This window comes from Haplochromis burtoni, unplaced genomic scaffold (assembly GCF_018398535.1).
Source record: "Haplochromis burtoni strain Fernald_Lab_line unplaced genomic scaffold, NCSU_Asbu1 Contig_247, whole genome shotgun sequence".
NCBI lineage: Eukaryota > Metazoa > Chordata > Actinopteri > Cichliformes > Cichlidae > Haplochromis > Haplochromis burtoni.
Window position 1 is genome coordinate 837,188 of NW_024582608.1, and position 27,973 is coordinate 865,160.

The following is a 27,973-nucleotide window of genomic DNA, read 5'->3' on the forward strand; positions in this document are numbered from 1 at the left end:
TGTGTGTGTGTGTGTGTGTGTGTGTGTGTGTGTGTGTGTGTGTGTGTGTGTGTGTGTGTGTGTGTGAGCGTACGCGTGCACATGAGCTGATAACAAATAACCTTAAACCCTTTTCTTTCAGGAGGATATCCCAGCTATCATAAGGAGAGAGCCAGGGTACACCCTGGGAAGGTTTCCAATCTGCCTTTGACAAACAAACAATTAAATAAATAAATAAAATGAAAATCCCTGTTTGGCTTTGGGGGATTTCTTCAGTACAGTTGAGTATGGTCAAACAAGTGTTCATCCAACTGATCATAGAAGAATCTAGGTGATTGCCAATTTATTCCACTTTGAGAAATGTTGCAGGGTTGATGAAGCATCTGCCAATTTATTTAAGGTGATTAGTCTACATGGAACTCCTCTTGCCACAAATAAACACATAATAATGTTTTCAAATCAGGTACACCTCATCTTCCATGCAGGTCACACTTGCCAGCTGCAATCAGTGCTGATTGCTGGAATCCAATTTTAATAACTAATACTTAAAAACTAGAATCAGACTTTAGGTGATTAACATTCTGGGTCAATGAGTGTATGGCAAAAAGAACAACAAAAATGACCATAGTTGACCATGACTGTAAACTAGGGCAGAAAAAAAGTGATATTGAATGCCTGAATACCTCTGGAATTAATATAAAGAGTGGAATTTGGAGTACCAGACTCCAGATGAATAGAGACAAAAGAATGTGAGGATAAAAATATTTTTACTTATATGACTGTACAAACATGCAGTAAACTACTGCAGAAAAACAACTCAGGTTAAAGATGCATACAAATAAAAGTTTCAGTAAAACCAGAATACAAAACATCGGTGATGAGAACATGTGGCTTCATCTTCCTGCCACCATTTCTGTCAGTTTCCCAAGAACCAGTTTAATTCTCTATGTTGTTGTGTTTTATTTTTTGAGTTCCTCTATCTTTGCTCTTCTGGATTAACATTTAAAAATAATTCAAACATTTTCTCAAAATGGCTGTTCTGGTCTATTTCTGTAGATGGTTGGGATATGGCACAGGGAGAAGAAAAGAGCTGTACTGCAGCGGAATCATTGATTTATGAGTCAGGAAGGGAAAGGCTACAGTTTTTGTATTTAGAATTATGATATTTTTCTTCTTAAGCTTCTTTTCAAGAATTCACTGAACTGTAGTTAGCAAAGATATTGCATTAGCATACTTACACGAAGATACTGAAATGGATACCAAAGCATTATACATATCTCACCTAAAAAAAAACTTCCCAGACTGGATTAAGATAAAGAAAGATATAATAAACATGTTTATTAGACATGTCAGCTTGCTAACTGAATACAAATATAACCTGCTACATGTCATATAATCAATTTATGTACAAACATGCAACAACGCAAAGCAATCATTTTGGAAATAATAAATAAGTGTAAGATATTAATTTACCTGTGTTTACCTTTTTTTTTCTCTGTTATGTTTTCTGTTATCTGGGCCATGCAGCCAGTATTCATCTGACTTTAAGCAGCAACGAACTGACTGGATCTGTCCTTAGTGCTGATTGGTTGTTCTGTATGTAACGCAGACGCAACTGATAGAGCTGTCCAAGGTTCTGATAGAGTGATTTGCCTGGGCTCATGCCTGTAGCATATTAACATATTAAGCAATTCCAAGCAGATGTGTAAGACACCAAGAAACACACAATCATATCTCATCTCAATATATTAATACATTAGTGTACTTTAATAAATCTAACACACACACACACACACACACACACACACACACACACACACACACACACACACATACACACAAAGATACATATACATACATATATACACATATATACATATATACATATATATATATATATATATATATACATATACATATACATATATACATATATATATATATATATATATATATTCAAAACCTTAACTTGGTGCTTCCGCTTAGTGAAACCACGCATGTGTTGATCCGTGCTGCAGCAACGTGCATCAGTTCCTCTCTGACCCCAGTGTTAATCTGCATTCAGACTGAGGCTTCGCTGCCTTTCTTGGCTTCTCGATAGTGGAGCAGCTTATTTCTTGGGGCTTCGCTGTTTTGTACCAGTCTTGTAGGCCCCTGCCAGTGCTGTCGAAACGGCAACACACACGCACGAAGACGGGCGATACGAAACGAAGCTTTTCGACTCGCGTCGATTTTGTTTTGGCTGATTTCACACCGCCGCGCGCTCGCCTCCAGTCTTGATTTGCAGAACGGCTACTGCTAGCGTGCGTAATGTATCGCAGAGAGGAAACACAGTAAATAGACGGACACGTCCATCTGCAAGAAAGAGGAGACGAAGATGGTGATGATGGCTTCGCCAAAATCAGCCTTCAAATGCTCGATACCGATGGCGAAGCCTTCCCTCCCGCTGAAGCTGCTTTTCTGGGTGTTTATTGTCGTGAATCACTCTACAAGGTAAGATATTAACGCGTATTTTTTCTCAGAACCACGACTGTGTTTCGGCCCGTTGGTCAGCATGTTTCAGATTTTTAACAGCAAATATAGCAGTGCCTCCATTCCAACACTGGCGTGCTATTAAGGGGATCCTGAGCCGTTGGGTAGCTGAGAGGATGTAGTTTTGTATTTAGGGGGAAAAACCGGAGCTTTCGGTGTACATGTGGCACGTTTAATTGCGGTTCCAGTTGAAGTGGAATATTGTTAATAATATTAAAATTGCCTCAGCTATACACGCATGCACATTGTATGTGTGCTACACCCTGTGTATCAATGTGTTGTTGGTGTTTTTAATTAAAAAAAAATCCCCACAAAGATCTACAGATTGAATATTTGGCTCTGAAAAGCGAATAACAGTGATACACATTTATACGACGATACCAGTGTCTCCCTCTCAATCTGCCCCGCGTTAGATGTAGCATAGTGGCAGGCTAAGTTGAGTGAAGCTAAAGCTACATTTAGGCTGTTAAGCTGTCTTCAAGTATATTCTAAGAGTCAAAGCCTTGTTATGAACGCACTGGCCGGAGGAGGTCGAAATGGAATAGAGGCCACATGAAAACAATCGGTTGTTATAAAGGCAAACTTGAGGATAAAGAGGGAACCTTTCCTCCCACGTATTTGAAATAAAAAAATAAGCATTTCAAAATGGCAGACAATCACACAGAGAATATAAGTATGAAGGCACAATAAGGAAATGGACAGCACATATGCACTGATCCTTGCCCAACACAGGCACACAACCAAAAACACCTGACATTTCTGCTTTAACTGTGGGCCGAAATTGTGTTTGTTACAAAGACAATGAAAGAGAAGAAAGAAAGCTGTGTGGCTGCTCCTGTGACGACTTCATCCCTGTATAGTGAGATAAGAATACTGGAGAGCAAGGGGATGGTTAGGCTCCTCGCATCGGTTTCCTCTTGTGCTGCTGGACGGTGAAAAATGGAGGCAGATAAATCAACCGACGTTCAATCACCGTCATGCTGGTCAAAACCTTGGGGCTCTTTGCCCAGATCTACATTATTAGGACTGTGTATTTCTAATTGTCTGGAAAAGTAAAGTGGTGTATACAATGCACTTGAGTAAATGCTGCTAATCAATATGTGACCATATGCAGACACCTGTGCGGAGGTCACACTTGAAGTATGACTCAAACTATTTTAGAAGTTTCGGTCCTATGTATGGCATAATGATTAAAATGCATCCACTGACAGGAAGTAATTTATGATTCATGTATGAAAGCTCTTTTATAAGACATCAAGGTCTTTGCATGCATTCAGTATTTTGTGCTACTTTGTGACTCATTGACATTTACTATGTGTAGTGATGTCAGACTGCATCACAATACGTTAACCCAGTCAGTTACTCAGGTAGTGCAGTCAATTACTGTCACAGATCAAATTTTGCAGAACACCCTCAAGCAGAAGAAGGGGGAATTTGGTTGCAGATTCTTTGGTATTTTCTTCTATGCGTGGGTAGGTAGGTGTCAGATCTATAACCAGGATCCACTAGAAGATTTTCAGGCGAGGGATCATGGGAAGAGGGCCTCGACATGATGGAGTGATGTCTGAGCAAAGTCTGGTGGTACTTACATTATGTGCCATCCCAGATGATGATTTTGCAAACTCAAGCGTGTTACGTAGCAGATGAAATTCGTTACATAAGTCTAATTTATTTATTTGCTTTATATTTTTAGCGTTCTAACCTTAGCTGCCCTAGGACATGTGAAAATTCTCAGCTCAGAGCATATCGTATATGGTAGAAAATACCATCAAAAATGACTTATTTTGACTCAAAATTGATGTGATTTCTACAACACCATCATTATGGGACACTGTTTGACCTGAATGCATTTTTTTTTTTCAAATATCATGATTAAATGTCTATTTATAATTTAACACTTCTAATTAGTAGCTGTCATGGTAGAAATAAAGGGCAGTACTGAGAGTGTAATGAGTGGTAAAACAAATATATTTTAATTTTTGAAACCTTGTCCTCTGAACTTATGTGCAGCACCAGTGTTCTAGCATCAGTATTTATTAACTTCCTGACCTCCCACTGAAGTTGGTGGGACTTAATTGATCCATTTTGTACAGAACAAATGTAACATTATAGCTCACTCAATCCATTTTGTGTGAGTGCACTTAAGGCCTGAAGAAGAAGAATGCTTGGATTAACAAAGAAAGTTGATTAAGACGTTACGTTGATCTAATTCTTGGACTAGGTGTTGTCTAGCCAGCTAATCTAAAGAAACCCTGACTATGCTGAACTTGAATGCTTCAGTTCCCAAACACTTGGTAATAAAAGAAGAGCTAATAGAAGGAAATGGTAAACACGGTCCTGTCTTAACTTTCTTTAAACATGTTGCTAGCATAGTCAAAATGACCTTATAGCTTTCAGTTACATTTTAGAAAAATGGAAAGAATATATAAGATAACATTTATAACGCACACTGTGGTAATTTCTAAAGGCTTTCCTGTGTTTCATTGTGGGACAAACATAAAAAGCTAGTGCCATTTATTCAGCACTGTGATTTCTAAGGCAACAAAAGCAAATTAAACTGTAAGTTGAAAGATATATTGATGCTGTCTGTTTATTCAACTAGCGCATTTGTAGAGTTCATTTTCTGACTACAAAAATCTCTCAGGCAGACGTATTTTCTGTACATAGGATGTAATCTATGTCCATTCAATTTTTGAGCTGCTGTTAAGTATTAAAAATATAGGAAACATTTCACTACACATTTTATGCTAATTGTATAAAGTAGCTGTTAGTATGTTAGTATGCCCATTGCAATTATCCCTATCTGCCACCGATTCTCATCAGTTTGTCGGTATTTTTAGACAGAATTCCATCGAATTGGAAACCTACAGTGAATTAAATGGTCTGCCAAACTGCCATACATCATCTGCTTCTTGTCACTTGGAAAGGGTCAGGAGTTTTGACAAACTGCCATGTATTCCATAATTAGCATCATGTGAATTTGTGTCTTAGAATTCCTAAAAGTCAGTTCATAGCAAAGACATGTTGTCATTTTTATTTTATTTTATTTTATTTTTTCTGCCTATAGTGAAGACAGTTTGACAGGTCAGTAAAAGAAACAGGCAACACTCATGGTTACCTTTCTACAACTGAGAAACTCTGGTAGATATTGAAGTCAAAGAAATTTTGGAATAAAGGTGGGAGGGCTTAAGTTGAAGCACTTTGGCCTTCTGTTGTTATACACACACACACACACACACACACACACATACATACACACACACATACTATAATATATAACACCTAGTAATATTAATTAGTAGTCATATATTTAATATATAATGTAATAATAGTATATATTATTATATATATAGTTATATAAGTAATATATATCAATTATTCCATATATATAATACATGTTCTCATCTTTTAAAGAAGTCTAAATTAATAGATTTTGGCGCTTTAAGTCTCAGTCATACAGGCCTAGAGACCATGTGACAACCTCTGGTTGCTAGGGAAAAATGTGTCTTGGCAAGTGGTTGCTGGAGGTTGCTAAGTGAAATTGGTCTCAAAGACACAAAGAGGGTGCTGTACCAAAAAGCTTCTTGTAATTAGTGTGGTCACCTGTAGTTTGCATTCAGCTGCAACACATGTTGAAAAAATGAGCAGCTTTGGAAGATTAATTCTGTTTATTGTTTGAGTAACAAAAATGCAATTGCGTCGTGGTTTTCAGTGTAGCGTGATATACCTCAGTGGACTAGAAAAATAAACATTTAGTGTCTTGGCCAGCGTGACTCAGGCCTTAGCTGTTGGTTTCACAGACAGACAGCAACAATCACAGTCACAGAATACAAATGTTTCCCGCTGTACTTGTGTTTGCCATGGAGCCAACAACTGGTTTCTAGTTGGCCTGTGTGACTGGGATTTAACTTAATGTAAGTGAAATTATTACAGAAACGGCTCATTATATTCGCCCACTGATCAAAATCTATTAATATGCTCTAATCTTTGTAATGTGGTTTACAGTGGATTGGTCTGTAAATAGATTGGTTGTATTAGGATCCCAGAATGCAGTTAAGTAGAGCAGTTAAATCCTGGTAATTGGATGTTAATATTACAGCATGTGAGTAACACAACTTCAGTTGTTCATTTATTTAAATTTCCAGGTTGATTAAAGGAAAAACAAAATATAATATTTGAAACGTTTAGAGCCATATGATTTGTCAGTAAAATATCATTACTAACAAAATACAACTGTATATTTTTTCTTTCATTAAAGGTAGAGTCTGTGAAAAGTGTTGCATCAACAACATCATGTACAGAAGAGTTTGTTGTGTTGTTGCCAAAGGTGCAAGATAAATTTCATGTTGAGTAATAAGGATCATGAAGGTTCATTAGATCATGCTGCTTTATTGGCTGCAGTTTGGAACATATGTGGTAGAGTGATAAACTGGATGAGGTCGAAAGCTGCTTATACTGCTGATATTACTGATATTATTGTTCTTGGACCCTCTTGTGAATATGTGAAACTGCAGCAGAGGATAGATACTTCGCTATTGCTTTGCATGAAACTTGAGATGAGAATTTAATTGAAATTCCAATACTGTCGTTACCACAGTCAATACCAGCACAATTATTGAAGTGCACATGCATAAGTAAGAACCCAGATATACACATGCAGCATGCATGTGCAGGCACTAACACGGGGCTCTCTGTGGACCTTCAGGTACAGAATTAATAGGCAAACCCTTAGATCTGCCTGTAGTGAGGAACACATGGCTCTTCCTTTGATCTACTCATATTTGGAACATTTCCATATACACAGAGATATTCTGTGAGATGAATACAGATGATTAAATTGCAGCAATCTGAAAAACTGCATTATCTATCTATCTATCTATCTATCTATCTATCTATCTATCTATCTATCTATCTATCTATCTATCTATCTATCTATCTATCTATCTATCTATGGTAGATATCCCATTCTTTTGTTTTGGTAATATATGGCTCTTAATGGTATCTAATGTAGGAGGACTGCTGTTCAAAACATTAGTCACACCCAACTGAAGAACACAAGAAAGCTATCAGTGCTTTATCATGTTTTTTTCATTCTTTCTCATTCTTTACTATTTTATTCAGACATCTCCCCATCTAAAGCCTCGTTGAAAGCTCACAAATATTTCAAGGTTGCTTTTCTGGTCTGTTGGCCATCTCCTTGATCTAATCCAGCTGTTGCTAGAGGTGCCCAAGTGATCCCGATCTGTGATGGTATGAGGATTAGAGCCAAGAGAGGAAGTGTCCAACCATTTAGGTATCTTCTCATCTACTTTCTTATCTGAAACTCCCTGTTTTTTTTACTAAATCAGTATGTATATATTAAATGAAGTGTTGATAAATATTCAGAATGCCTTGGACATAAAAATAAATTATTTAGACATAAGACCAGTAAAACATCATTAAAAAGACACGCATAAAAACAGAATAGGCTGAAGGCAAAAAAATTGTCTGAAATCAATTTTAGACCAAAATGTTTTTGTGTGCTTATTTTCAAAGCACTCAGCTTTAAAGCAGATTATATATGTTTCTTTGGGACCCTTTTGAACACCTAATATGATATAGGTCAAGTATGTATTTGTAGAGAAGCTAAAAGGTTTTTGTATAGTTTTGCTGCAGTATTTACACAGATCTTCATTGACATTCTTATTGGCCTGCTAATCTCAGGAAAACCCAACCACCAAACTGCATTTCTTTATGTATTCTTTTCCTTCATGAACAAAAACCTTCTGGAGGGCAGTCCAACCACTGATTGCATAATGAACTGCTGTCTTGGTAAATCACACACTAATTACATACAGATTGTGCTCACACAAATTGGATGAAAAGATGTAGTGCAAATTTAGCTTGTGCTTGTATGCCTATAAATCTGCCCTGTGATCTCTTTCACCAACATGCCTCTTCTCTGTTCTTCTCTGTTCTTCTCTGTATGTTACTTACATATCTTCATCTTGCCCACTGGCAGTAAAAATCTTATCTTTTATTTTAAAAATGCGTGTTAATGAAAGGTCTTTTGAAGTATAGGATGTTGTAAGCTGATTAATTGTCCCTTTTATATTACATTAAGACTGCTTTTGTTTTAGTAATATAATTTACCAGGATCATACTTTGGTGTTGGATAGAAGGGAAAGCATTTACAGCTCAAGTGTGGTGGTATATGTGATATATGTGATAAGTCTGAGGTGAGAAAGTAAACTCTGGAAAAATGTCCTGTCCTCACATATATTTGGGCTCCTTAAAAGCAGCTTTTCTGACAGATTCCCTTGTTTGAATTTATTCATTGTTTCTATAGAATCACTGACCTGAAAATTAAAGGAGAGTTTTAGCTGTTACTGGAAAAAATACAGCAAAAGCACACACAAATCTTACACGTACTTACATTTAAAAAGAAAATATTTTGCAGATGGTATTATCGTTGTTAGACAGTTGTTGGCTTTAGTTTGTTTTTGTCCTTCATCACAAAAAAAACCTTTTAGGTGATTTAACACTTGAGCCTTAAATTTCTTTGTGGCTTTCAATCATGGTAAAATGTGCTGTCAATAAACACAAAAACTTGCATTTGGATTTTGAATTAAATACTCAATGCATAGTTGTATCCATTGCTAAAAAGAAAAAATAAAGTCATTTGAGGTTTAGTGTAACTGACTTAATGGTCAAATTTCAATAGAAATTTACTTTTATCCCTTAAGAATCTGTCACACAGATTTTGTTTTTTCCTGATTGGAAGAAAACAAAATGTTATATAAGTGAGTCATCATTACTTAATTGATTATTATTTATTTAGGTTACAACTGTCTGAACTATGGTGAGTTGGTATTACTAATACTAACAAGGTTGCTAACTATCAAACTGCAATATTTTAAACATGAACATCATGTCTTGATAGGGACAGAGTGTGAACAAGGCTTCCAGGAAGACTAAATAAATGATTAAAGCCAGTGCCACACGGGATTGTAGCTGTCATATACTTTTATATATTATCTTAGCTACACATATCTGTATGACCCTCGCTTCATCTTGAGGTCACAATTAATATTTTTTTCCAACAAGACTGAGAACAGCAAAATTATGGCAAAAGCAGATCTGCATTTATGAATGCGTTCATACAAATTCAATTCTTTTCACATCAGATATCAGAAAGCAAGCAGTCTGTTTGTACTCCGAGTTATCTGATCTAAATGCTGCCTTAAACTGCCTTAAAATATCAAATATATTCAAAATATCTCATAAGGGTATTGAAAATATATGTCTATAGAAATATGTTTTTCCAAATAGTAAGTGAGCTAACAGATTTTACAGTGAGAACAAATGAAACTGAATGTCATGAAAGTTTAAGAAATGAGGCATTTGCCTACACGGAGGACACGCCTTGTATTTGTTCTTTTATTTAACTATGCAAGTACTTTGTTACACAAAAAATACCAGGAACGAAAAAAAATATTAAATCAATCCTTTAATCATTAAAATACCTTTCTCTTTCTGTCTTTCTCACCTAAAGATTTCTGCTTTAAAAAAAACCCACATGGGAAACCACTGGGAAAGAATCTACTTTGTATCCCTTCAAAAGAATTTGCTGATTATATGCATTTTTTTACTCTCTCCCTTGCAGCTCCGTCCAGAGTGATGACGATGATGAGGTGTCTAACAAGACGTGGGTGCTGACTCCCAAAGTGTATGAGAGTGATGTCACACACATCCTAAACAGCCTACTAGATGGATATGACAACAAACTCAGACCTGACATCGGAGGTGGGCGCTGATTTTTCACAGATAATATGTTTAGTCACAGAATCATAAAGATATCTAGCAAAATTTGTAATTAGAGCTATTCAACAACGAGTCAACAGTACTTAGGCTTAGGTTTTGGGTTAAGAGTTATAATATAAGTGACTTGTGTTACACTGATGTTACTGTAGACCGAAATGTATAACCTACTGAACCATGTCTAGATTTGTAAGAGTGGCTGCACAAAGTTTCATTAACAATCCAGAAACAAAGACCTTTAAATGAAGTAGCTGGCAGTGTACTAAACACAAACCAGACAAACACACTTATAACCTCTGTTTAACAACAGAATTAGCCTTATGAATCATTGAATACATAATTCATAATAAAAAAAATAGATTTAGATGTAGTTATAATTATTAAGTCAATTTTCAGTAAAACAAAGCATTCATTTTCTGGTTCACTCATAAAAAGCACAGCCATTTCAAACATAATAAATAGATAATGAAAGTAAAACTTCCTTGCCATAGTCTTAAAATTTCAGTAGTCTTTAGAAACTGTGAAAAAATACTGTTGAAGCTTTATACCAGCTGTCTTTTTTTTCCGAGACCCTTACTTCTCTTAAAAAATGCACATGCATGCAGTACGGTCAGGGAAACTGTCACCATCCTGCAAGCCTGTAGACAGCTATCTTACTCTCTGGAGTCTGACAGACAGCTGAGCAGGACTCCTTGTCTGCAGAAGCCTATCACGTCCATCTGCAAGACCAGATAAGGGAGATACTCAGTACCTTTGAATACTCGATTAATGTGTCAGTGGTTTCCTGGGAAACTCAGTTAAAGTCAGAAATAGTGTTGAAGTGACATAGTGTCAAATAATAAAGCTGCACCAGTCTACATGGTACTATAAAAATTTGCTTGCTCACCCACTATAATATTCATACACATTTGGCACTGTCCAGTGCTGTATTCAGGCAAAAAATGACAAGGATAGTTTATAAAAATCCTTTACTACTTACTTCTCTGCTTTGTGAAAGCTTATACCATCGTTAGGCAATTTTGTTGCAACAAAAGGCCATAGTCCATTGTGACAGATGGAATACAGCACCAGAAAGATTTTGACCTAATTTCAATCATAACTTTATTAAGCATGACTAATGAATTGACCTAAATGATAAATTAATTCTGCGCATGAATGTAGCAGAGTAATGTTGATGTAGCATCAGCAACAAATCCTTTACATTAGTCTGTATTCATGTTTTCCTGTATACGATGTACATTATTATACGTATTTTACAGTATATTTAATACCACCTATAAAGTGACAGGTTTTATGAGGGATGGTCATTATTCTTGATACTTTGAAAGTGGGTCTGTGCTATAAATTGAAGAGCAGCTTAGATGTGCTTTGAGGTGAAGCTGCAACCAAGAGAGCCGCTGCTTAGCTGGGCGGCTGGCTGCCACAGTCTTAGCCATCATCTTCAAATGTTCTGTGATCTTGCTCTCTCAGCGCTAGTCTTCCAGCTGCCACCAAGTTACACATCTACACAGGGGATATAATTAACTGGCTGTACTGTCATCTGAGCCAACAACCAACCAGTCATACCAAGGCAAAGTGAAGTTTCTACTCCACTTCTCAGAGCTCTCAAAGTTGTGGATTTAGATTAATTGCTGATTGTGCCATAGCTTCCATCGGAAGTCCATGGTGATGCTGATTTAATTTTAATGGAACTAGAGTGTATTGTATATAAAGAATTGAAGCAATTGGACTGTGAGACAGAAAAAATGTTCTAAGACTCTTAGAGGTGATCAGGGTTTTTTAAAGATCCACTAATATGGAGAACAGAAGCAAGGACTTAGAGTTGTTGTACACTAAGTTAGATGATGTTAGGCTTCAGCTCTAATGGATTCGCTTGTTTTATATTGTTACCAGGAGGAAGTTTTGAATTTTAGGAAGACAATAAAAATTTATTTTTATATCAATGATATATTTTAGGACTGGGCAATATGACCCAAAATTCATATCTCGATATTCTTTAGCTGGATGGCGATATATGATATATATCTCGATGTTTTTTTTGGGGGGTTTTTTGTTTTTAATTCAAGTGTTTATTGAAGTTATGCAAAAAATAAAATGAGATGTACAGTATTTGATGGCATCCTTTGTTCTTAGACTCATATATACAGTAGTCTGGATGACAGCCATCACTTCAAGTTCTTTTTCTTCACATAAGTATGAATAAAGCCATAAAGTAAAAACAAAAAGAGAGTTCTTAGGCTACGTTCACACTGCAGGCGAAAGCGCATCAAATCCGATTTTTTTGACCCTATGCGACCCATATCCGATCATGGTGTGACAGTGTGAACGGCACAAATCCGATATTTTCAAATCCGATCTGGGTCACTTTCATATGTGGTATTGAATCCGATACATATCCGATGTCTCAGAAAGCGACTGCTATGTGAACGGTCAAGTCGCATTAAATCCGTCTTTTACATCACTGACACAAGACAGACGCCAATTATCAGCGCCAGAGAAGACATCGCGAACGCTTCCTGGCCATCCGGTGAAACTGCTGGGAAGACAACGTTGGAGAAACGTTAACATTTTATTTGTACTGCATAACCTGCAGGTTCTGACAGAAACCTGCAACTATCCTTTGAAGCACCGCTCCTCTAAAACAGCAATAAGGATCATTATTAGGTTATCTACATTATTATGTAAATAACAAAATAACTTAAAGCAAAAATCGGGAAACATGAAGTCCGAAGTCTTTATATTAAGGCCATCAGTCAAACAATATAGTTTGCTCTGGGTCTAAACAGAGCGCGTTGTGTATGACGTCTTCTTTTGCGCATGCGGGCCGCTTTGAGCGTTCACACTAGAGAGCGTTTGCTGTCGCATTTTATTTGTAGTGTGAACGAGCAGACAAAAAAATCGGATTTGATCAAAAAATCGGAATTGAGCATTAAGACCTGCAGTGTGAACGTAGCCTTAGTCACACTGTGTCCCAGATGTCACACAGGCACTTTTATTAACATACAGCGTAGATGTACATGAAAAAATTACTAAGAAATAAATTATCAGCATTTATTAAATAATAATGCTCCATAAATAAAATAAAACAATGTTGTTTTTGTGCATAACAAAAAGCTCACAATTGTGCAGTCAAAATCTAAATTAAAAGACGCTGAGCATAGTAACAAAGACAGATTTCGCAGCTGCTCGTTTCCCAACTTCTACTGTGTGACTGACAGCCTGGAGTTTGAAATCCTCTTTGTAACCACGTCCATTTGTGGTCCTTAAACACACACAATACGGTAATATTACGTTGAAGTACAGTACGTAGTACTCCACGAGGCTCCTGACTACGGCAGCCGTAATGCTCCAACAATCCATCAAGCGGTGCGGCTTCGTAGCTTACCAAAGTCGTACTAAAACATTTTTTGAGAGATTGCTGAGCGCCTTGTACCACATAAAAGCGGTTCGCGGTCAGTAAGCACAACCAGAACTCATACATAAGGCACACTGTCGAGTTTTGGGAAAATGAAAGGATTTTAGGCCGTGCAGCCCAGTGTATGGGGCTGAATGGCGTTAACGCGTGAGCGCTGTTAGCTCATTAGCTGATCTTGTTGTTGCCTGCAGGTGAAGCGATGGGGGAGGGGGAGTTACAAAAGTGGACGAAGGAGAGGCAAACTCGCGGCTCCACAAGTATAATTATAACCTGACATAGACTATATCGATATGAACAATATTGTCACATCTCATATCTCGTATAAAAATATATCGATATATTTAAAAACTCGATATATCGCCCAGTCCTAATATATTTTTTGTTAGTCCCAAAATTTGATGTTTTTTTTAAATTTATGATTATATATGTCCCTTATGATTTCATTGATATATCCCGCCCCACTTATTTACAGGTAACAATATTTGAGACCATTGCATATGCGTCTCATTGTTTTGCATGCATGTGTTTGTGTTCATTCGCGTGCAAACAATGTCAGTAGGGTGGGAGTGCAACACACATTTATGTTTGCCTTTGAGGGACATGGGAAATGGATGCAAACCTGCACTCACTTCCTCAGTCTCTCTCTCACACTCACTAAAGCTCCTACATCAAACCTTGAGGGTGGTTGAGTTTTAACCTGACTGTCCTCTAAGACATAGCAGCCAGTCATCCATGAAGACTAGATAGCAACATGTACAAGTTGATTCAGGCTACCTCAGAGGCTCTAGCAGAGAATGAATGTCCATTTGACACCAGCGTTCTTGTCTGGTCCCTGGCTGCCTAACTTGCTAACCCAGGAAAGGCAATTAGGCCACAATGGTAAAACATAAAAAGGTGGACAAGTGGTATAACTGCAGGTGCAAAAGAAGATAGATACATGCAAAACATGTGCATGCAAAGGTTTTCTTTGAAGTGCATTATTCTTAATTAAAAATCAGACTTTGAACATTCATTGTAAAATTAAGTAATATATTTGTTTTGTGACAAATGATATCAACAGTGAATACATAGAGAATGATTGTGTGGTTCTCAGAAACCAGTTTGATGTGGAAGTTGCCCATGTATTCTTAGTCTAAAGAAAGGAGGTCTGAACATTTATAACACTGAAATAATCTAGGTTCAACTCCTTGTTGTCAGCTAAAGAACCTGCAAAACCTTCAGGTTTTATAGGTTCTTTGAGTTCTTCCCATAAACTTTGATGTAAGGTTGGATGCATGTTGCATAGCTTCTGTGATGGATAGAATCATCTACCTTAAATAATGTATTATTGAGTACTCATGGTGTTTGTTTTTTCCCATTGGTTTGAAGAAGATGTTGCAAATTCAAAACCTGACAAAGATCCACATCAAAATATTCAATTTTCAACAAACTTGGTGCTGACTGTGTAGATGACCTGTTTTCCAGGTGTGAATTAAACAACATGTTCATGTTTCTCCTCTCACTGCCATCTAACTGAACACTGATATTTTCCAAACACTTTCTATTCACACTTTCACAGCAAAGGGAATCGTCGCCTTCTTTTTCCCTTTGATGGTGACATATAAAACAATCTAACCCTTCTGGAAAATTTTGTGCTACCATATGAAAGATAATTTTTACCCTCTAAAATGTTTTTTCCTGTTCTTCATTGCAGTCAAGCCAACAGTGATCCACACAGACATGTTTGTCAACAGCATTGGACCAGTGAATGCCATCAATATGGTAAGTGAATACATTTTTATTGTTAATTATTGTGAAGCTGGTAGAGAGTGCTTTAGTATGCGTAAGTCTTTAGTGTCATTGTAGTCTAGCATTATGATTAAATTAAGTACATTTTATTTATCTCTAATAGTAAGAAATTAATAAATAAAGAAATATTGAGTTATAAAAGATTTTTATTTTAAATTTAATCAAGCAAATACAAAAGAGTTAACATATTGCAGTTGAACACCTCATATGTCTAAATAAGACAAAACATTATAACAGGTAACAATTTTGTGTTGCTCAGCATGCATGCCAGATCTCACAGCAGTATATTTGAATATGACTGTGTGCACTGGCAAATCCTGACATATTCTGGATTTGTACATGCCAAGAATTGCATCTGAGTCAACTGTCAAAGCTTTTTGTGTTTTGTTCAAGTAAATATACTTAATTTGTTATTTTCTTTGGGTCTGGTTTAAAGGCAAGCGCTTTTTTTTTTTAAAATTTCTATCATATCTGTTATGATTGTGAATCACGAATTGCTGCTAAAACCATGATACCGTAGCTTTGCTAAATGTATTTCTGTTAACCAATAGCAGTAGTTCATGAATGTTTCTAATGCAGTTCAGTATTTTTGTTTGTTTGTTTGTTATGCTATATACAAAAGTTCTAAAACACTGGGACATCATAATGTTTTCTCAAAAAAAAAAATCTGTTCATTATTCAGTGTCATAAATCCTATAACAGCGGGGAAGATTGTGGCTATATTTCACATTCGGTGAGATATTGACTTCACACTAATCTTCAGTGGCCCTTTATTTAATCCGATATCACAATAAAGCGTGTAATAGACATGTCGGTCCACCGTGTCCATTTCACACTTTGCCTCTCCAAAACGTGAAATATACATGCATGCAGAAGTTGCAGCAGAAGAAGATCATTTATTTCAAGCCAACATGAAAATAATCACAGGAAAGTGTTTAAACAGACATTATCCTAGCTTAATCGATTCTGGTGATTAAAGGACCCTGGAATGTACTTCATATGTTTTTACTCACTACAGATTTTGTGGCTTTAAATGTATTATTTCCCCATGATGGTAATGCAGTTTCTGCATGCAGTAATGCGACTTGTGCACATGTGTCCATTTCACATTTTGGAGAGGCAAACCGTGAAATGAACACGGTGGACCAGTGTGTGTCTATTACACATTTTGTCATAATACTGGGTTGCTATATTGCTTTTCCTTAAAGTTTGATACTGTTTACTGTGTGTGTGTGTTTGTGTTATAATGATATTTTTCTTATGATCTTATGTGAATTTAATGATATTACAGAATAAAACGAATAGAATTGTGTTTTTTTTTAAGTACTTTGTTACTTGCCAAGACAAGTCCGTCCAACATGAGACGCATTACTCTTACACAATTTCACATTTCTGTCAGCCAACATGTGTGGGAGAGCTTCTCAACTTCCAAAAATCCCTTTGCTGGATTCTTAGAAGGAAGTTACAGTTTTAGAGTGGAAAAAAAATGTTTGAAATGCTGAATGTTCACTGATTCATATTGGTGACCCCTTAATGCAGAAGTAACAACAAAGTAGGGAAGCGTGGTCTAGAAGGAGGAGATTGATCCTCCTTGTTATCATTTCATGACATGAGCAATCTGTTCTACACTGTGATGCCATTCCATTTTGGTAAGTAGCTAAAACACCCACTCCGCTCTGGCTAAAGTGATGGAAGAAGAGATGCAATGATGGTATCAGTTAGAAAATGTGTGCTTATACTCACATTAGGAAGTCTGCGACCATGCCTGGCTGTGCTTCTATGAAGAGGGCATTTTGACATGAAAGGTTGACTGATTGCCTGGTATTCATATGTAATACATGTGCTTGGGCCAGTCATTTCACACTATAACATGACAAATGTTGTAAGGTTGGTAGTTTTTCTGAGGAGCACAGAGTACTCTGATTGTACGGGGGTGTGAATCTTGGCATGAATACAGATTTGATTTCTTATTTATGCAGTAGGAATCTAAGATGGCTAAGTAACAAGTTATAAGGGACAGTATAACAGTATAACAGATGGAAAGAGGTCAAGGTCTGGAAAATAAAAAGAATGAATGATACATTGCTGCTTTGTAGCCGCTGCACCTGAACATTTCTGAGCTGCTTTTAGAGCTGTTTGAATACTAAGAAGAATAAAAAGTTCCCAGGCCTTGAAAGATCCCAGACTATTTATGTTTATCATGCTCAGTGGGGCGCAGATGAAGATCCTCGAAGATCCTAAGTCATTCAGCCTTTCTCTTATCATTGTATTTGTACTGTCTGTCTCTCCCTTGTGATAAAAAGGGCTGCTGAAAGGATGGGAATTCTGCCTTGTGAAAATGTTTTTCAAATCTCATTTGGAACTCTTTGGCAAGGATTTAGACTTTATTGTTGGGATAAGCTTTGTCAGAAAGTTAATGCCTCTATGGCCTCTTACACACAAATCCCCAGATTTTTTTCTCTCCTGCTGTACTTCACTTTGAACCTCAGCGCTGAGCCTATCCAAATAACAAAATAAATAACACAGAATGATAGCTCTCTCTTTCTCTCTATTTAATGTTTCACCTAACGCTACACCTGTCACGTTTCACCTATTGCTCTTCTTCTTCTCCCAGATGTGTATTGCCTATGCTTTCCTCCATATAGTGCGTGTGTTCCAACACAGCTGGCATAGTGTCACCGCACTGAATAGGAGACAGAAGGTTTTGTCAATGCTCAGGACAAAGTGCTGCCGAGGCAGCAGGTTATAAGGTCGGGTAATACTTCAGTCGAACAATGGGGGTTATTAATTGCCCCGTTGAACATTTAATTTTCAGGTTGAGGGCGTCAAGCTGGTCTTTTTTCAACAGTGCTCTTTAGCTGCGACAAAAGCACTTCCCGGCCTGGAAAGACACCATCTCCTTTAAGAAAATTGTATGCAAATGCATTTCAGCGTTAAGTTTCCTCTGGCATAGAAAAGTTCCCTCGAGACAGAAAAAAGTTCTCTTTGAGCCCACATTTTTAATTTGGTGTTATAGCATCTCACAGTTTGAAGCTGCATGTTGTTGACAGCGCTAGATGAAATCTTTTATCAGACCTTTATCTGTTGTGTAATGTGAAGCATGTTCAGTTTTTCTGAAGTAAAACTGAACACGACAGCTTGAGTGAAACTGCGTTTTGTGTCGTTAGGAATACACCATCGACATCTTTTTTGCTCAGACCTGGTACGACAGAAGATTAAAATTCAACAGCACAATGAAGGTTCTACGTCTCAACAGCAACATGGTTGGAAAAATATGGATCCCAGATACTTTCTTTCGCAACTCAAAGAAGGCCGATGCCCACTGGATCACCACACCCAATCGCATGCTCAGGATATGGAATGACGGCAGAATACTTTACACGCTGAGGTAAAACGTCAGTGATGCTGGAGCTTCTGATTTGCATGTTTCTCATTCATCTACAACTGACAGATTTATTAAAGTGAATTTTGGAATCTTTGACACCAGCTTAATTTTATCACACTGAATTATTTCTATTATTTCATAATTTATTTATCATTTGTACTTAGTGTTTCATTATTCTGAGTCTTTGGCATTTTGGATTTTGTTCTCTTAGTATTTTGTTATTTTTTTTCTCATTTTCATATGTTGCCTTTAAGCTTCCTAATATGCACAGAGGCCTTAACCTGCATGTAAGGACATTCTACATAAGTAATCGTTACACTGATTATCCTGAACACGCCTTGGGAAATTTTAGCTTCCTGCGTGTTATGGTTAACATTAATTAATGTACAGAAAAATCCATTGTGTTGAATGATTCAGAAAATTGCCTTTTGAGATGGAGGAACACCTGCTTTGGCATGCAGCTTAAAAAAAGCCTTTTAATTTTACATCAGCGTTCAATAGTTTAATTGCTTTAATTTGTCTCAAACCATATAACTCACAATGTTTCTGACTGTAAAACCATGAAACTAACGCATGCTATATGTAAAATAGGTTGATAGATCAAAAATAAATATTATTTTTTCTTATTACCATAATAAATAAAGTGGGCATTTGCACTGACACCACGATACATCAGTAGTGATAATAAGAGAGTAAGTGAAGTCTTCCGGACTCAATCGAGCTGTGATGGATGTTTCCCTATGCAGAACACTGCCTCTCCACTTCATTAATTTAGGGGACTCAGAACTTAACCACTGGTTGTTAATTAGGATGGCCGCTGTGATTCGGTGCACAATGATACAAGACAATAGAGAGTGCGTGGATGGGTAAAGTCATTTAAGGTTATTCTCTCATTAAGAGGAAGTTTAATGACTTCTCCTTCAAACTTCCTCAGGTGTGAAAAAGAACTGTAGCTGTAAAAAAATAAAAAAATTTGAAATTGAAATTAATAATTTCTTGTGTCGTTTATGATAAGGATTAGCGGTTGGTTAGAGCTACCCTTTTTGTAGAATTTTCACATAACAAAATAAAACCAATAATGCCAAAATGTACCAGACTTCGTCTGAAATGAACAATATGACATAAAACAAAACCCATCCCTGGTGACCTGGTGATTAGACTGAAAAATTAGGTTTTATATAGAGTATTGTACAACATATTGCATTTTTGTGTTCATGGAGCTAAATTTCATCTCTCTGCAGGTTGACCATCGATGCCGAGTGCCAGCTTAAACTGAACAACTTCCCTATGGATGAACACTCGTGCCCCCTGGAGTTTTCAAGCTGTAAGTCTGACCATATGCTGAAACCCTACTGATTTACCCCTCCCTGTCTCGGTCTTCTCAAACAAACACACACAAACGCAGCAAGGCCCTAAACACGTCACATGTGAGCAAAGACTAAATTTAAGCAGTGATTATCCAACAGACCAAATCAAGGAATTAACGCTGGAACCATTTAAGATTTTCATTGGGAGCACTCCAGTTACCTAAAAGAAGGCACATGAGTCATGTGTGTATTTATGTAAATAGGAAAGGAATTATGCATGTAGAATATGTAAAGTATGCTTTAATGTAACTGGTTAGGTCTAAGATTGGTAAAAAGCAACAACAGCCTTTCAATTGAAAGCAAGTGAAACCTTATGAATGTGTTATAATGTGGAATAAATGAACAACAAGATTCAAAAAACCATTCAGGCATTTATTTATTCAAGCCAAAAGCACTATTCATTTATTTTCCTGAAACCTGTCAGTATTGTTCTAAAAGACATTTTAAAAAGTAACACAAGTCCAAACGAGTTAGTCATTCCATGTTAGGACTGGACAGTAAGTTATCTGCTGAAGTCACAGTGGATATATGGAGAGACACACCAGGGGATACTCTCCAGAGAAAATGATTCCTAAATAGCTCCACTGCACAAGAAAGCAGACCTAAAAACGGAACACAAGCCTTCATTTAAATTTGATGAAAGCTATGGATGTTTTTCAGAACTTTGATGTACAGTATGAGCTCAATCTCAGAAGCAGCAGATGGATTAGTGTGCCGCGCTTTGCATTCACATTTTATGAACATTTTATGTGCCACAAAGCAACAAAGCATGGTCGATTTTCCAGCGCGACCTCTTTTGCGGCGATTTTGACTGTAGTCAGCCAAGATCAGGCCAAACTTTTTTGCTTCAGGACTTTTCAGACACACAGAGCAGAGTATATTGTTTCAGTTTGCTATATATTGCATTTTAGTATTTGGATTACAGCAGCTTTTATGACAGCACAACTAGGCCCAAAGTGAATTCATAGGAGCATTATTGTTCCAGCTTATCAAAAGAAGTCTGAATCAATAATGTGTCCTGAATGCATTAGCAGTAAAGATGAAGTCTGCCAGCCTCTGTGGCTGTAATGTGGGAAATGGGCAGCACCTTTCATCCCCCTGCTCCTCTAAGGTCAGACATTACTGGATGTCTGAGAGCACTTTAGTGATAAAATCATCGCAAGTTTGCTCTGAAAGCAGTTCATGTGCATTATTCAGACTACTCCCTCATCTGCTACACACAGCTCATCACTAGACTGAAGACTGTACTAGACTGAAATTTAAATAGAGCTGAAAGAACACCCAACTTTAACACCCATACTGAGGGACAGACTCTTACTGTGAGATGGTAAGAACACAAATTCGATACTCACATACATGATTTAATTATGAAAATGCATCTGTTTGTCTAAGTGACTCAGCTGTACTCTATTAAGATTGTTGTTATGATTTGTATAAAAGAGGATGTGCTGGAAGTAATAAAATTATAGAAATCCAACTTATCGCCAGCTACAGAGCTGTGTTGTAATCTTTGCTTTTAAGTGATGTTAGTGACAAAGACGTTTTCGCCCCACAGATGGACTGGATATTTTGTCAACATGTTGTGCTGGAGTCTGTTATATAATGTTTCTTTCATGAAACATTTTATTTGCAAGCTTGCCGACTTGGTGGACACGGATTACTCTAAAATAAAAGACAGCATAGCTATGCAGTTGAGTCTTGAGCTTCTCTCCTGCCTTTAATGAGTTTGAAGTAATCTCCATGTCCTCCCTTTTTCAGATGGCTACCCCAGGGAGGAGATTGTGTACAAGTGGAAAAGGAGCTCAGTGGAGGTTGGGGACATTCGCTCCTGGAGGCTCTACCAGTTCTCCTTTGTGGGCCTGAGGAACACCTCTGAGATTGTCAGGACTGTGTCTGGTAAGAAAATAAGCTGCTGAAAAATTCTAATTAAAACTCTCTTTTATTCAGTTAGGACAGTCAGGGTTTCTCTAGCATGCGAGGACTGCAAGTCAAGCACCCATCATAAATCATGATCAGTCTTTACCCAGCATGCAAGGTAATCTCTCATGTGACGTGCAGTAGAATTTCATACATAAAAACCTTTGAATGCATCAGTGTTTTTATTTGGCGGACACATCTATACATCGTATTACCATAGAAAGTTAATCATTCCCACAGAACCACCACTCTTTGTCCTTGACTGATCTTTAACTAGTTACAGCACATCTGTTGGTAGCTGTTGCTGTCGGGTACAGCCTGAACATTTAGAGAGACAGAGGGATGATCCATCGTGGATTTTATCCATTTTTAGAGCCCACTGCTTCAAGTAAACTCCATAAGGGCTACCTATGGCTCGCTTCCCCTTCAAGATCGATAGACAGACGTTCAATAGAATTTTTTTGCTGCAGAGTGGGATGGCACTTTTCAGTTTTACACGAACTGGATAACAGTATTCAAAGATGGCATCTCATTCATCTCAGGGAATATCGCTCACTCAAGTTTTCTGTCAGTTCTCAGCATTTTTCACCATTCAACATTTTCATCCTGCTTGCATATTTTAGATATAAGATTGGAAATATCTATGGCTATATTTATATTCATAAGATGCCAGTGAGAGACTGATGTATTTAATGGTTGGCAGGGAAATGCGATCCTCGTGAATGCATTAGTGCCTGCCACAGAGATTAACTTTAGACCAGAGAAAAGTTCCTTCTCATTAGATTAGCTGCTTTATCCAGAGGGACTGAAAGTTACAGTAAATGTCTGTTTTGTAAATGCAATTAAAACATTCCCTTGTAATCTCTAATGTTAAATTGCTTGGAAGGAAGGGCAGCAATTGCAGCGTCTATTTGCCCCAACTGTCAACTTTTAAATATATGTTTCTGAAAGAGTTATTTAAAAACATGGATGTACAAGTAGTTTTTAGCTTTAACTCCTGTTATATTCATTTAATTGAAGTCTGCTTGTCTTTATCATCGCTTGCAGATAGGACATCTAGTTTGGTATACTCAGTAGGCGTACAGCTTTACAGTTTTTAGAGTCCAGCAGTAAAAAAAGAAAAGTTGTAAAGTGAAACAGCTAGTATGGCTGGTTTTAAATGCCCTTAAAATGTGGTTTATTGTTCTCTACCTTTTGTTGTTCTGTTTTTATTTATTTTTTTCTTTCTTTTTGTAGGGTAGGTGCAGTTTATAGTGTTCATTTTAAAAGTTATAGAGCTAACATTAGAACAGTTTATAATGCCAGATGGTGGAGGTGGAATGCTCTCCTCTGACAAACAGTTAATTTGGAGGTTATATATTGTGTATTGTTTTTGAAGTGCTTGCTGGGGGAGTAAAAAGCTGTTACTGCTGTTAGGTAATCCATTATTTTCTAAATGTGACAAATAGAAACTGTGACAAAACACAGTGAAGCATCAGATCTTTTAAATGTTTTTTGTCTTTCCTTTTGCCACATTCCTTTTGAACAAAATAAATTTACTTTCATAAAATAAGAATCGTTTAATTATCTAACGGCATGCACACTGCTGTTGTAAATCTTTATTTTCAGCTTGTTCTGTGACATATACATACTTGTATGCAGTCATATACAAAGTACCCACAGGAGTAACTGAATTCACCCAGCCATTGTATAATTTGCCACAGTTTAGCAGAATGTCACCGAGTGTTATGTGCATGCACACTCTCTGACACACAAAGCAGCATAAAGAGTATTCTGGTGTAAGTAGAGGATGTGCATCACAATGCCAAATGCTTAAACTGTATTTGTGTAAGATAATTTTAAAAAAAGAAAGAAAAGTCTTTGGATTTATTTTATTTTTTTCGTTTTTAATGAATGAATGTTTAAAGTGACAACATGAAAAGGCAATCTATGTAAGAGGATGAGCTGTAGTGGAGAATTTTCAGAGTCCTCTGCCTCTCTCTCCTTTTGATCTGGGTTGTTATTTCCACAAACCGCCATCTGCTCTCTTGTCAGAGCAGAGAACCTTGACTGTGGCTGAGAGACCTCTTGTCTCATTTTGCAGTCAGTTTGGGTATCTGACCTGCTTCAAGATTCGTGAACACAACATCTGTCTCAAAAAGCAGTCAGTTAGGGCATTATAATTACCCACTCATCTCAACTGTCACGCAATGCATAGCGCGGGACTAATACTTTATATGCTGCATCATATTCAGCCCTATTAAGCTTTCTGCTTAGGTTTGAAAATAATAATAATAATAACAATGATTCTAGAAATCTCCAAAGCTGGTGATCTAGTTGTTTCTGCATCATTCCCTTGATCGTTGCAGTTATAAATCCACATCTTTGAAAGTAGATTTTAGAAAGTAGAGAGTCTGCTTTTTAATTCCACTGCAGTAAATTCAATAGAGAAGCCGTTTGATGTTCAATGCAGTGCATTACTTTTTCGCTAGACACTAAAAGTGAAGTCTCTCTAAAGTAATGTCTTGAATAAATATGATGTAGCCACCCATTGACTTTAAAACAGCACGAGTTCATTCAGGTTCAGTTCACCGAGGCGCAGCTTTTCAAGGTAGGGTCGGTAGAGCCTTTATGACTCTGGTTGTATGTTTGGGATCACTGTCACACAGCAACATGAAACTTGCACACTTTCCTGATTGTACATGTCAAGTGCCTAAAAGCCTTTGCACAGTAATGCGTGATTTTATTCTGACTTTTGAATTTCATTATATAGCATTTCGTTTTTTATGTTCTCTTTTTTATTTTATCCAAAAATGCATTAAAATGTCACATATATATAATTATACATGTAGAAAGTGACATTTATGTATTATATATAAATATAACTATACTAGTGTAATCCTTCTTATGGTCAAAAGATATCCTACAAATGATATATTTTGCCTTTTTTATGTCGTTTTTATGTCATGACGTTGTTTCTCTGGCGATTGCTGCATTTTCTAATTGCAGCAGTGGACTGCAGACTAAAGTGTAGTGAACAGGATGACTGCCCTTCAGTTGGATCGCCGCCAGCTAAAAAGATTATGTGTCTTTGCCCTCCCCGGTGGGTTATAGTTAGTTACAGTTATTCTTTTAAAACCTTATTTTAATTTCATTTCAAGCTCTGTGTTGAATCAGTTGAACTGAGTCGAAACAGGTCAGGTAAGGAAACAGAGGGACACATAATGGTAAGCTAAGCAGACAGGCATTCAGGTGAATTGGCCCATTCCAGACAATGATGACTGTAGCAAATAGCCAGAGGAAGAGATTGCCTCTCATTTTGTGGGACAATCCAATCTCTCCCAGGCTCAACTTGTCACAGCACTGTTCTCCCACACTAATGTATTTGCTTTTTTCCCGAGTATTTTATTTAAAAAATATATGAATAGATCATAAAAAAAGTGCATTATTAAAGAATGATTGAGTGATATTGTAAGTGCAGGGGCTGGGGGCACATGACATCTGCAGTTCCATTGTATCATTTTATAAAGGCTATGTCTGTTTTTATTTGGTTTCTCTTCTGTCCCTCAGCCAGTGTCCAAAGGCTTGGTCTCTCAACTTGTCACGTCACATCAGGGCTCTCTGTATCGCCTGCAAGCCTATACCTGCATGTACAAACACAAAGACACATGCATTTACATTCATGCACACACTCGAAGGGATACAAGGAAAAAATATTTTATTGTGACAAGCATGAAGGCTTAAAAGTAGACCAGTGGGCAGGATAGGGAAAAGATAGATGCAGAGGATTTGAATGTCAGACATCCGAGGCACTACGGGCAAAGCTAACCTTACAGTTAACCCCTCAGTGACCTGGTTAAGCATGGTTCCAGAAGCTCTATTCACCCATCTGCCATGCTGGAGTTCAGTGATAATCAGAAGCGCAGATAAAAACAGCAAGTAAGGATGCTGAAGGTTGTTGAATGGGGGGAGGAGAAGACAACAAAATAGAGAGCAGTGAAGGGTGGAACGGAGTGGTGGTGGTAGCATTTATCTGTCTGCAGTAAAACATTATTGCAAAGAATCAATGATTCGCACATTTGCAAAGATCAGGTGCACAGGGATGCGAGGCTTTACTGTAGTTTGGGAGCTTGTGTCTTATTTAAAACATAACAAGATAAAGATATATTGTCGTATCGTGATTAATTGTTATATGCAGTGCGCGTGCAGGGAGTGGCTAAACAAGAGGGGTGTGGCTGTGTTGATACATTAGGGAAGCAAGTGTGTGAGAAGAGAGCGAGAGAACAGAGATAAATGTTGCGTTATGAGTAAAGATTTTTTTCTTTTAATCAAGAAATGATTTTTATTCCAGTTCTGCTAAATCACATCACCTGTGTGTTGCATTTACTTTAACTGTGAAATATCACCACAATAATATTTATAACCATAGTCAGAGAAATGAGCATATAAAGTCTCTTAGATGGGCAAGGTGTTTTTCCTTCCAAGCATAAAGGAAATCAATACCATTAGCCGTCTTTCCTTTTTGCAGCTAACTTTACTTTCCTTAGTAGTGAATGTGAGACGTTCTGGGCCGGACATGAGGTGGTTAATTTCCTGTCCTTTTAGCTGAGCACAAATATATCCTTTGTGCATCAGCCAGTAGAACATATCTGTGTGTGTTTGACAGTATGAGTGCTTTGGTCCGTGCCTTTGTCCATGAATTATTGCATGTTTTTTTGTGTCCATTTGCTTGCATGCACATTTCAGCATGTGCTCCCAACTGGATATGAGCCTTTTTTTTATGTATTGGAAGCTATTCTTAGAGTGACCTTCCAAAAGCCATGCCGTGCAGTGCAGTGCTGTTGTCTGTGTGCGTCCGCCTGTGTGATTTAGGTTGAGTGGAGAAAGCCCAGGGACACATCAGTGGCCTTCTCCAGCTTACAGAGCTCCTCAGTTTGAAGATGATTCTTTGATGGGGCAAATCTGGAGGCATTGTGGTCGAGAGGTAGTGACTTAGAAAGAGGAAGCAGTCAGCAATGAAAATGCATGAAAACACACATGCACAAGAACACATATATACATTTATATACAGACAGTTGCTTTAAAGTGATAAGGGTTTCCGCTAATAGCATGACAAAGAAAATCAGTGTTGCATCTTTAGCCCTGTAGCTCTGTAAAAGGCATTCAACATCGATTCCTCAGGCACCCACAACTTGACAACTCGAAAATACAGGTTCACCGAAACAGATCCGAACTGTAAAATATTTTATGCTAAATTTGTTGTTTTCCCACGTCAGCTGGACTTTTTTCTCCACCCTTCTCTCCATATTACATTTGAGTCATCTTACATACAGAACCCCCAAAAGGTTTTTTTTTTTTAGAAGTTATTAATATTTTAGTTCTGTGTCAGGGGTAAATCACATTCAACAGGGTTTTATTTTTAAATATAGATAAAATTATTTTTTAAATATATTTTAAAGAAACATGACAAAGATGTGAAGATGTTGCACTGATGTCTTGCTATTCCAGATCAGGCAAGGTTATTTTTATGTCACATATAGGTTCAACTGCAGAAATTCAAGGCAATGTAAAGATGAAAAATGACCAAGTTTCATAGAAGCTTGTACAGTTGAGACAAGAATGCCTGTCACTGCCTGCCAGGTTTAATTAAAGAAAACATGGAATGAGACAAAAGGCAATAAAACTAACTAAATTGGGACTTTGAATCCCTGATCAAATAACACACAATATGATCCAGAATGCTGTATGAAATTATTTCACTTTATTTTACTTTCTAGTGGATAAGTTGGTGATGAAAAGCATATATATATA

At 37.2% G+C, this 27,973-nt stretch overlaps 1 protein-coding gene across 4 annotated transcripts in view; it reads left to right on the forward strand.

The window, feature by feature from the left end:
• The first annotated feature begins 1,967 nt into the window (after positions 1-1,967).
• Positions 1,968-27,973, forward strand: part of gabrg2 (gamma-aminobutyric acid type A receptor subunit gamma2) — a 44,112-nt gene continuing 18,106 nt past the window's right edge. For 3 of the 4 annotated variants that reach the window (XM_042227166.1, XM_042227167.1, XM_042227169.1), the window contains exons 1-6: positions 1,969-2,472; positions 10,157-10,296; positions 15,420-15,487; positions 18,682-18,902; positions 20,141-20,223; positions 22,025-22,162. In XM_042227166.1, coding sequence (XP_042083100.1) covers positions 2,357-2,472; positions 10,157-10,296; positions 15,420-15,487; positions 18,682-18,902; positions 20,141-20,223; positions 22,025-22,162 — 766 coding nt within the window. In that variant the 5' untranslated portion in view covers positions 1,969-2,356. Of the gene's footprint in view, positions 2,473-10,156; positions 10,297-15,419; positions 15,488-18,681; positions 18,903-20,140; positions 20,224-22,024; positions 22,163-27,973 lie in introns of all 4 variants that reach the window. The other variant, XM_042227168.1, reaches the window with a different exon arrangement.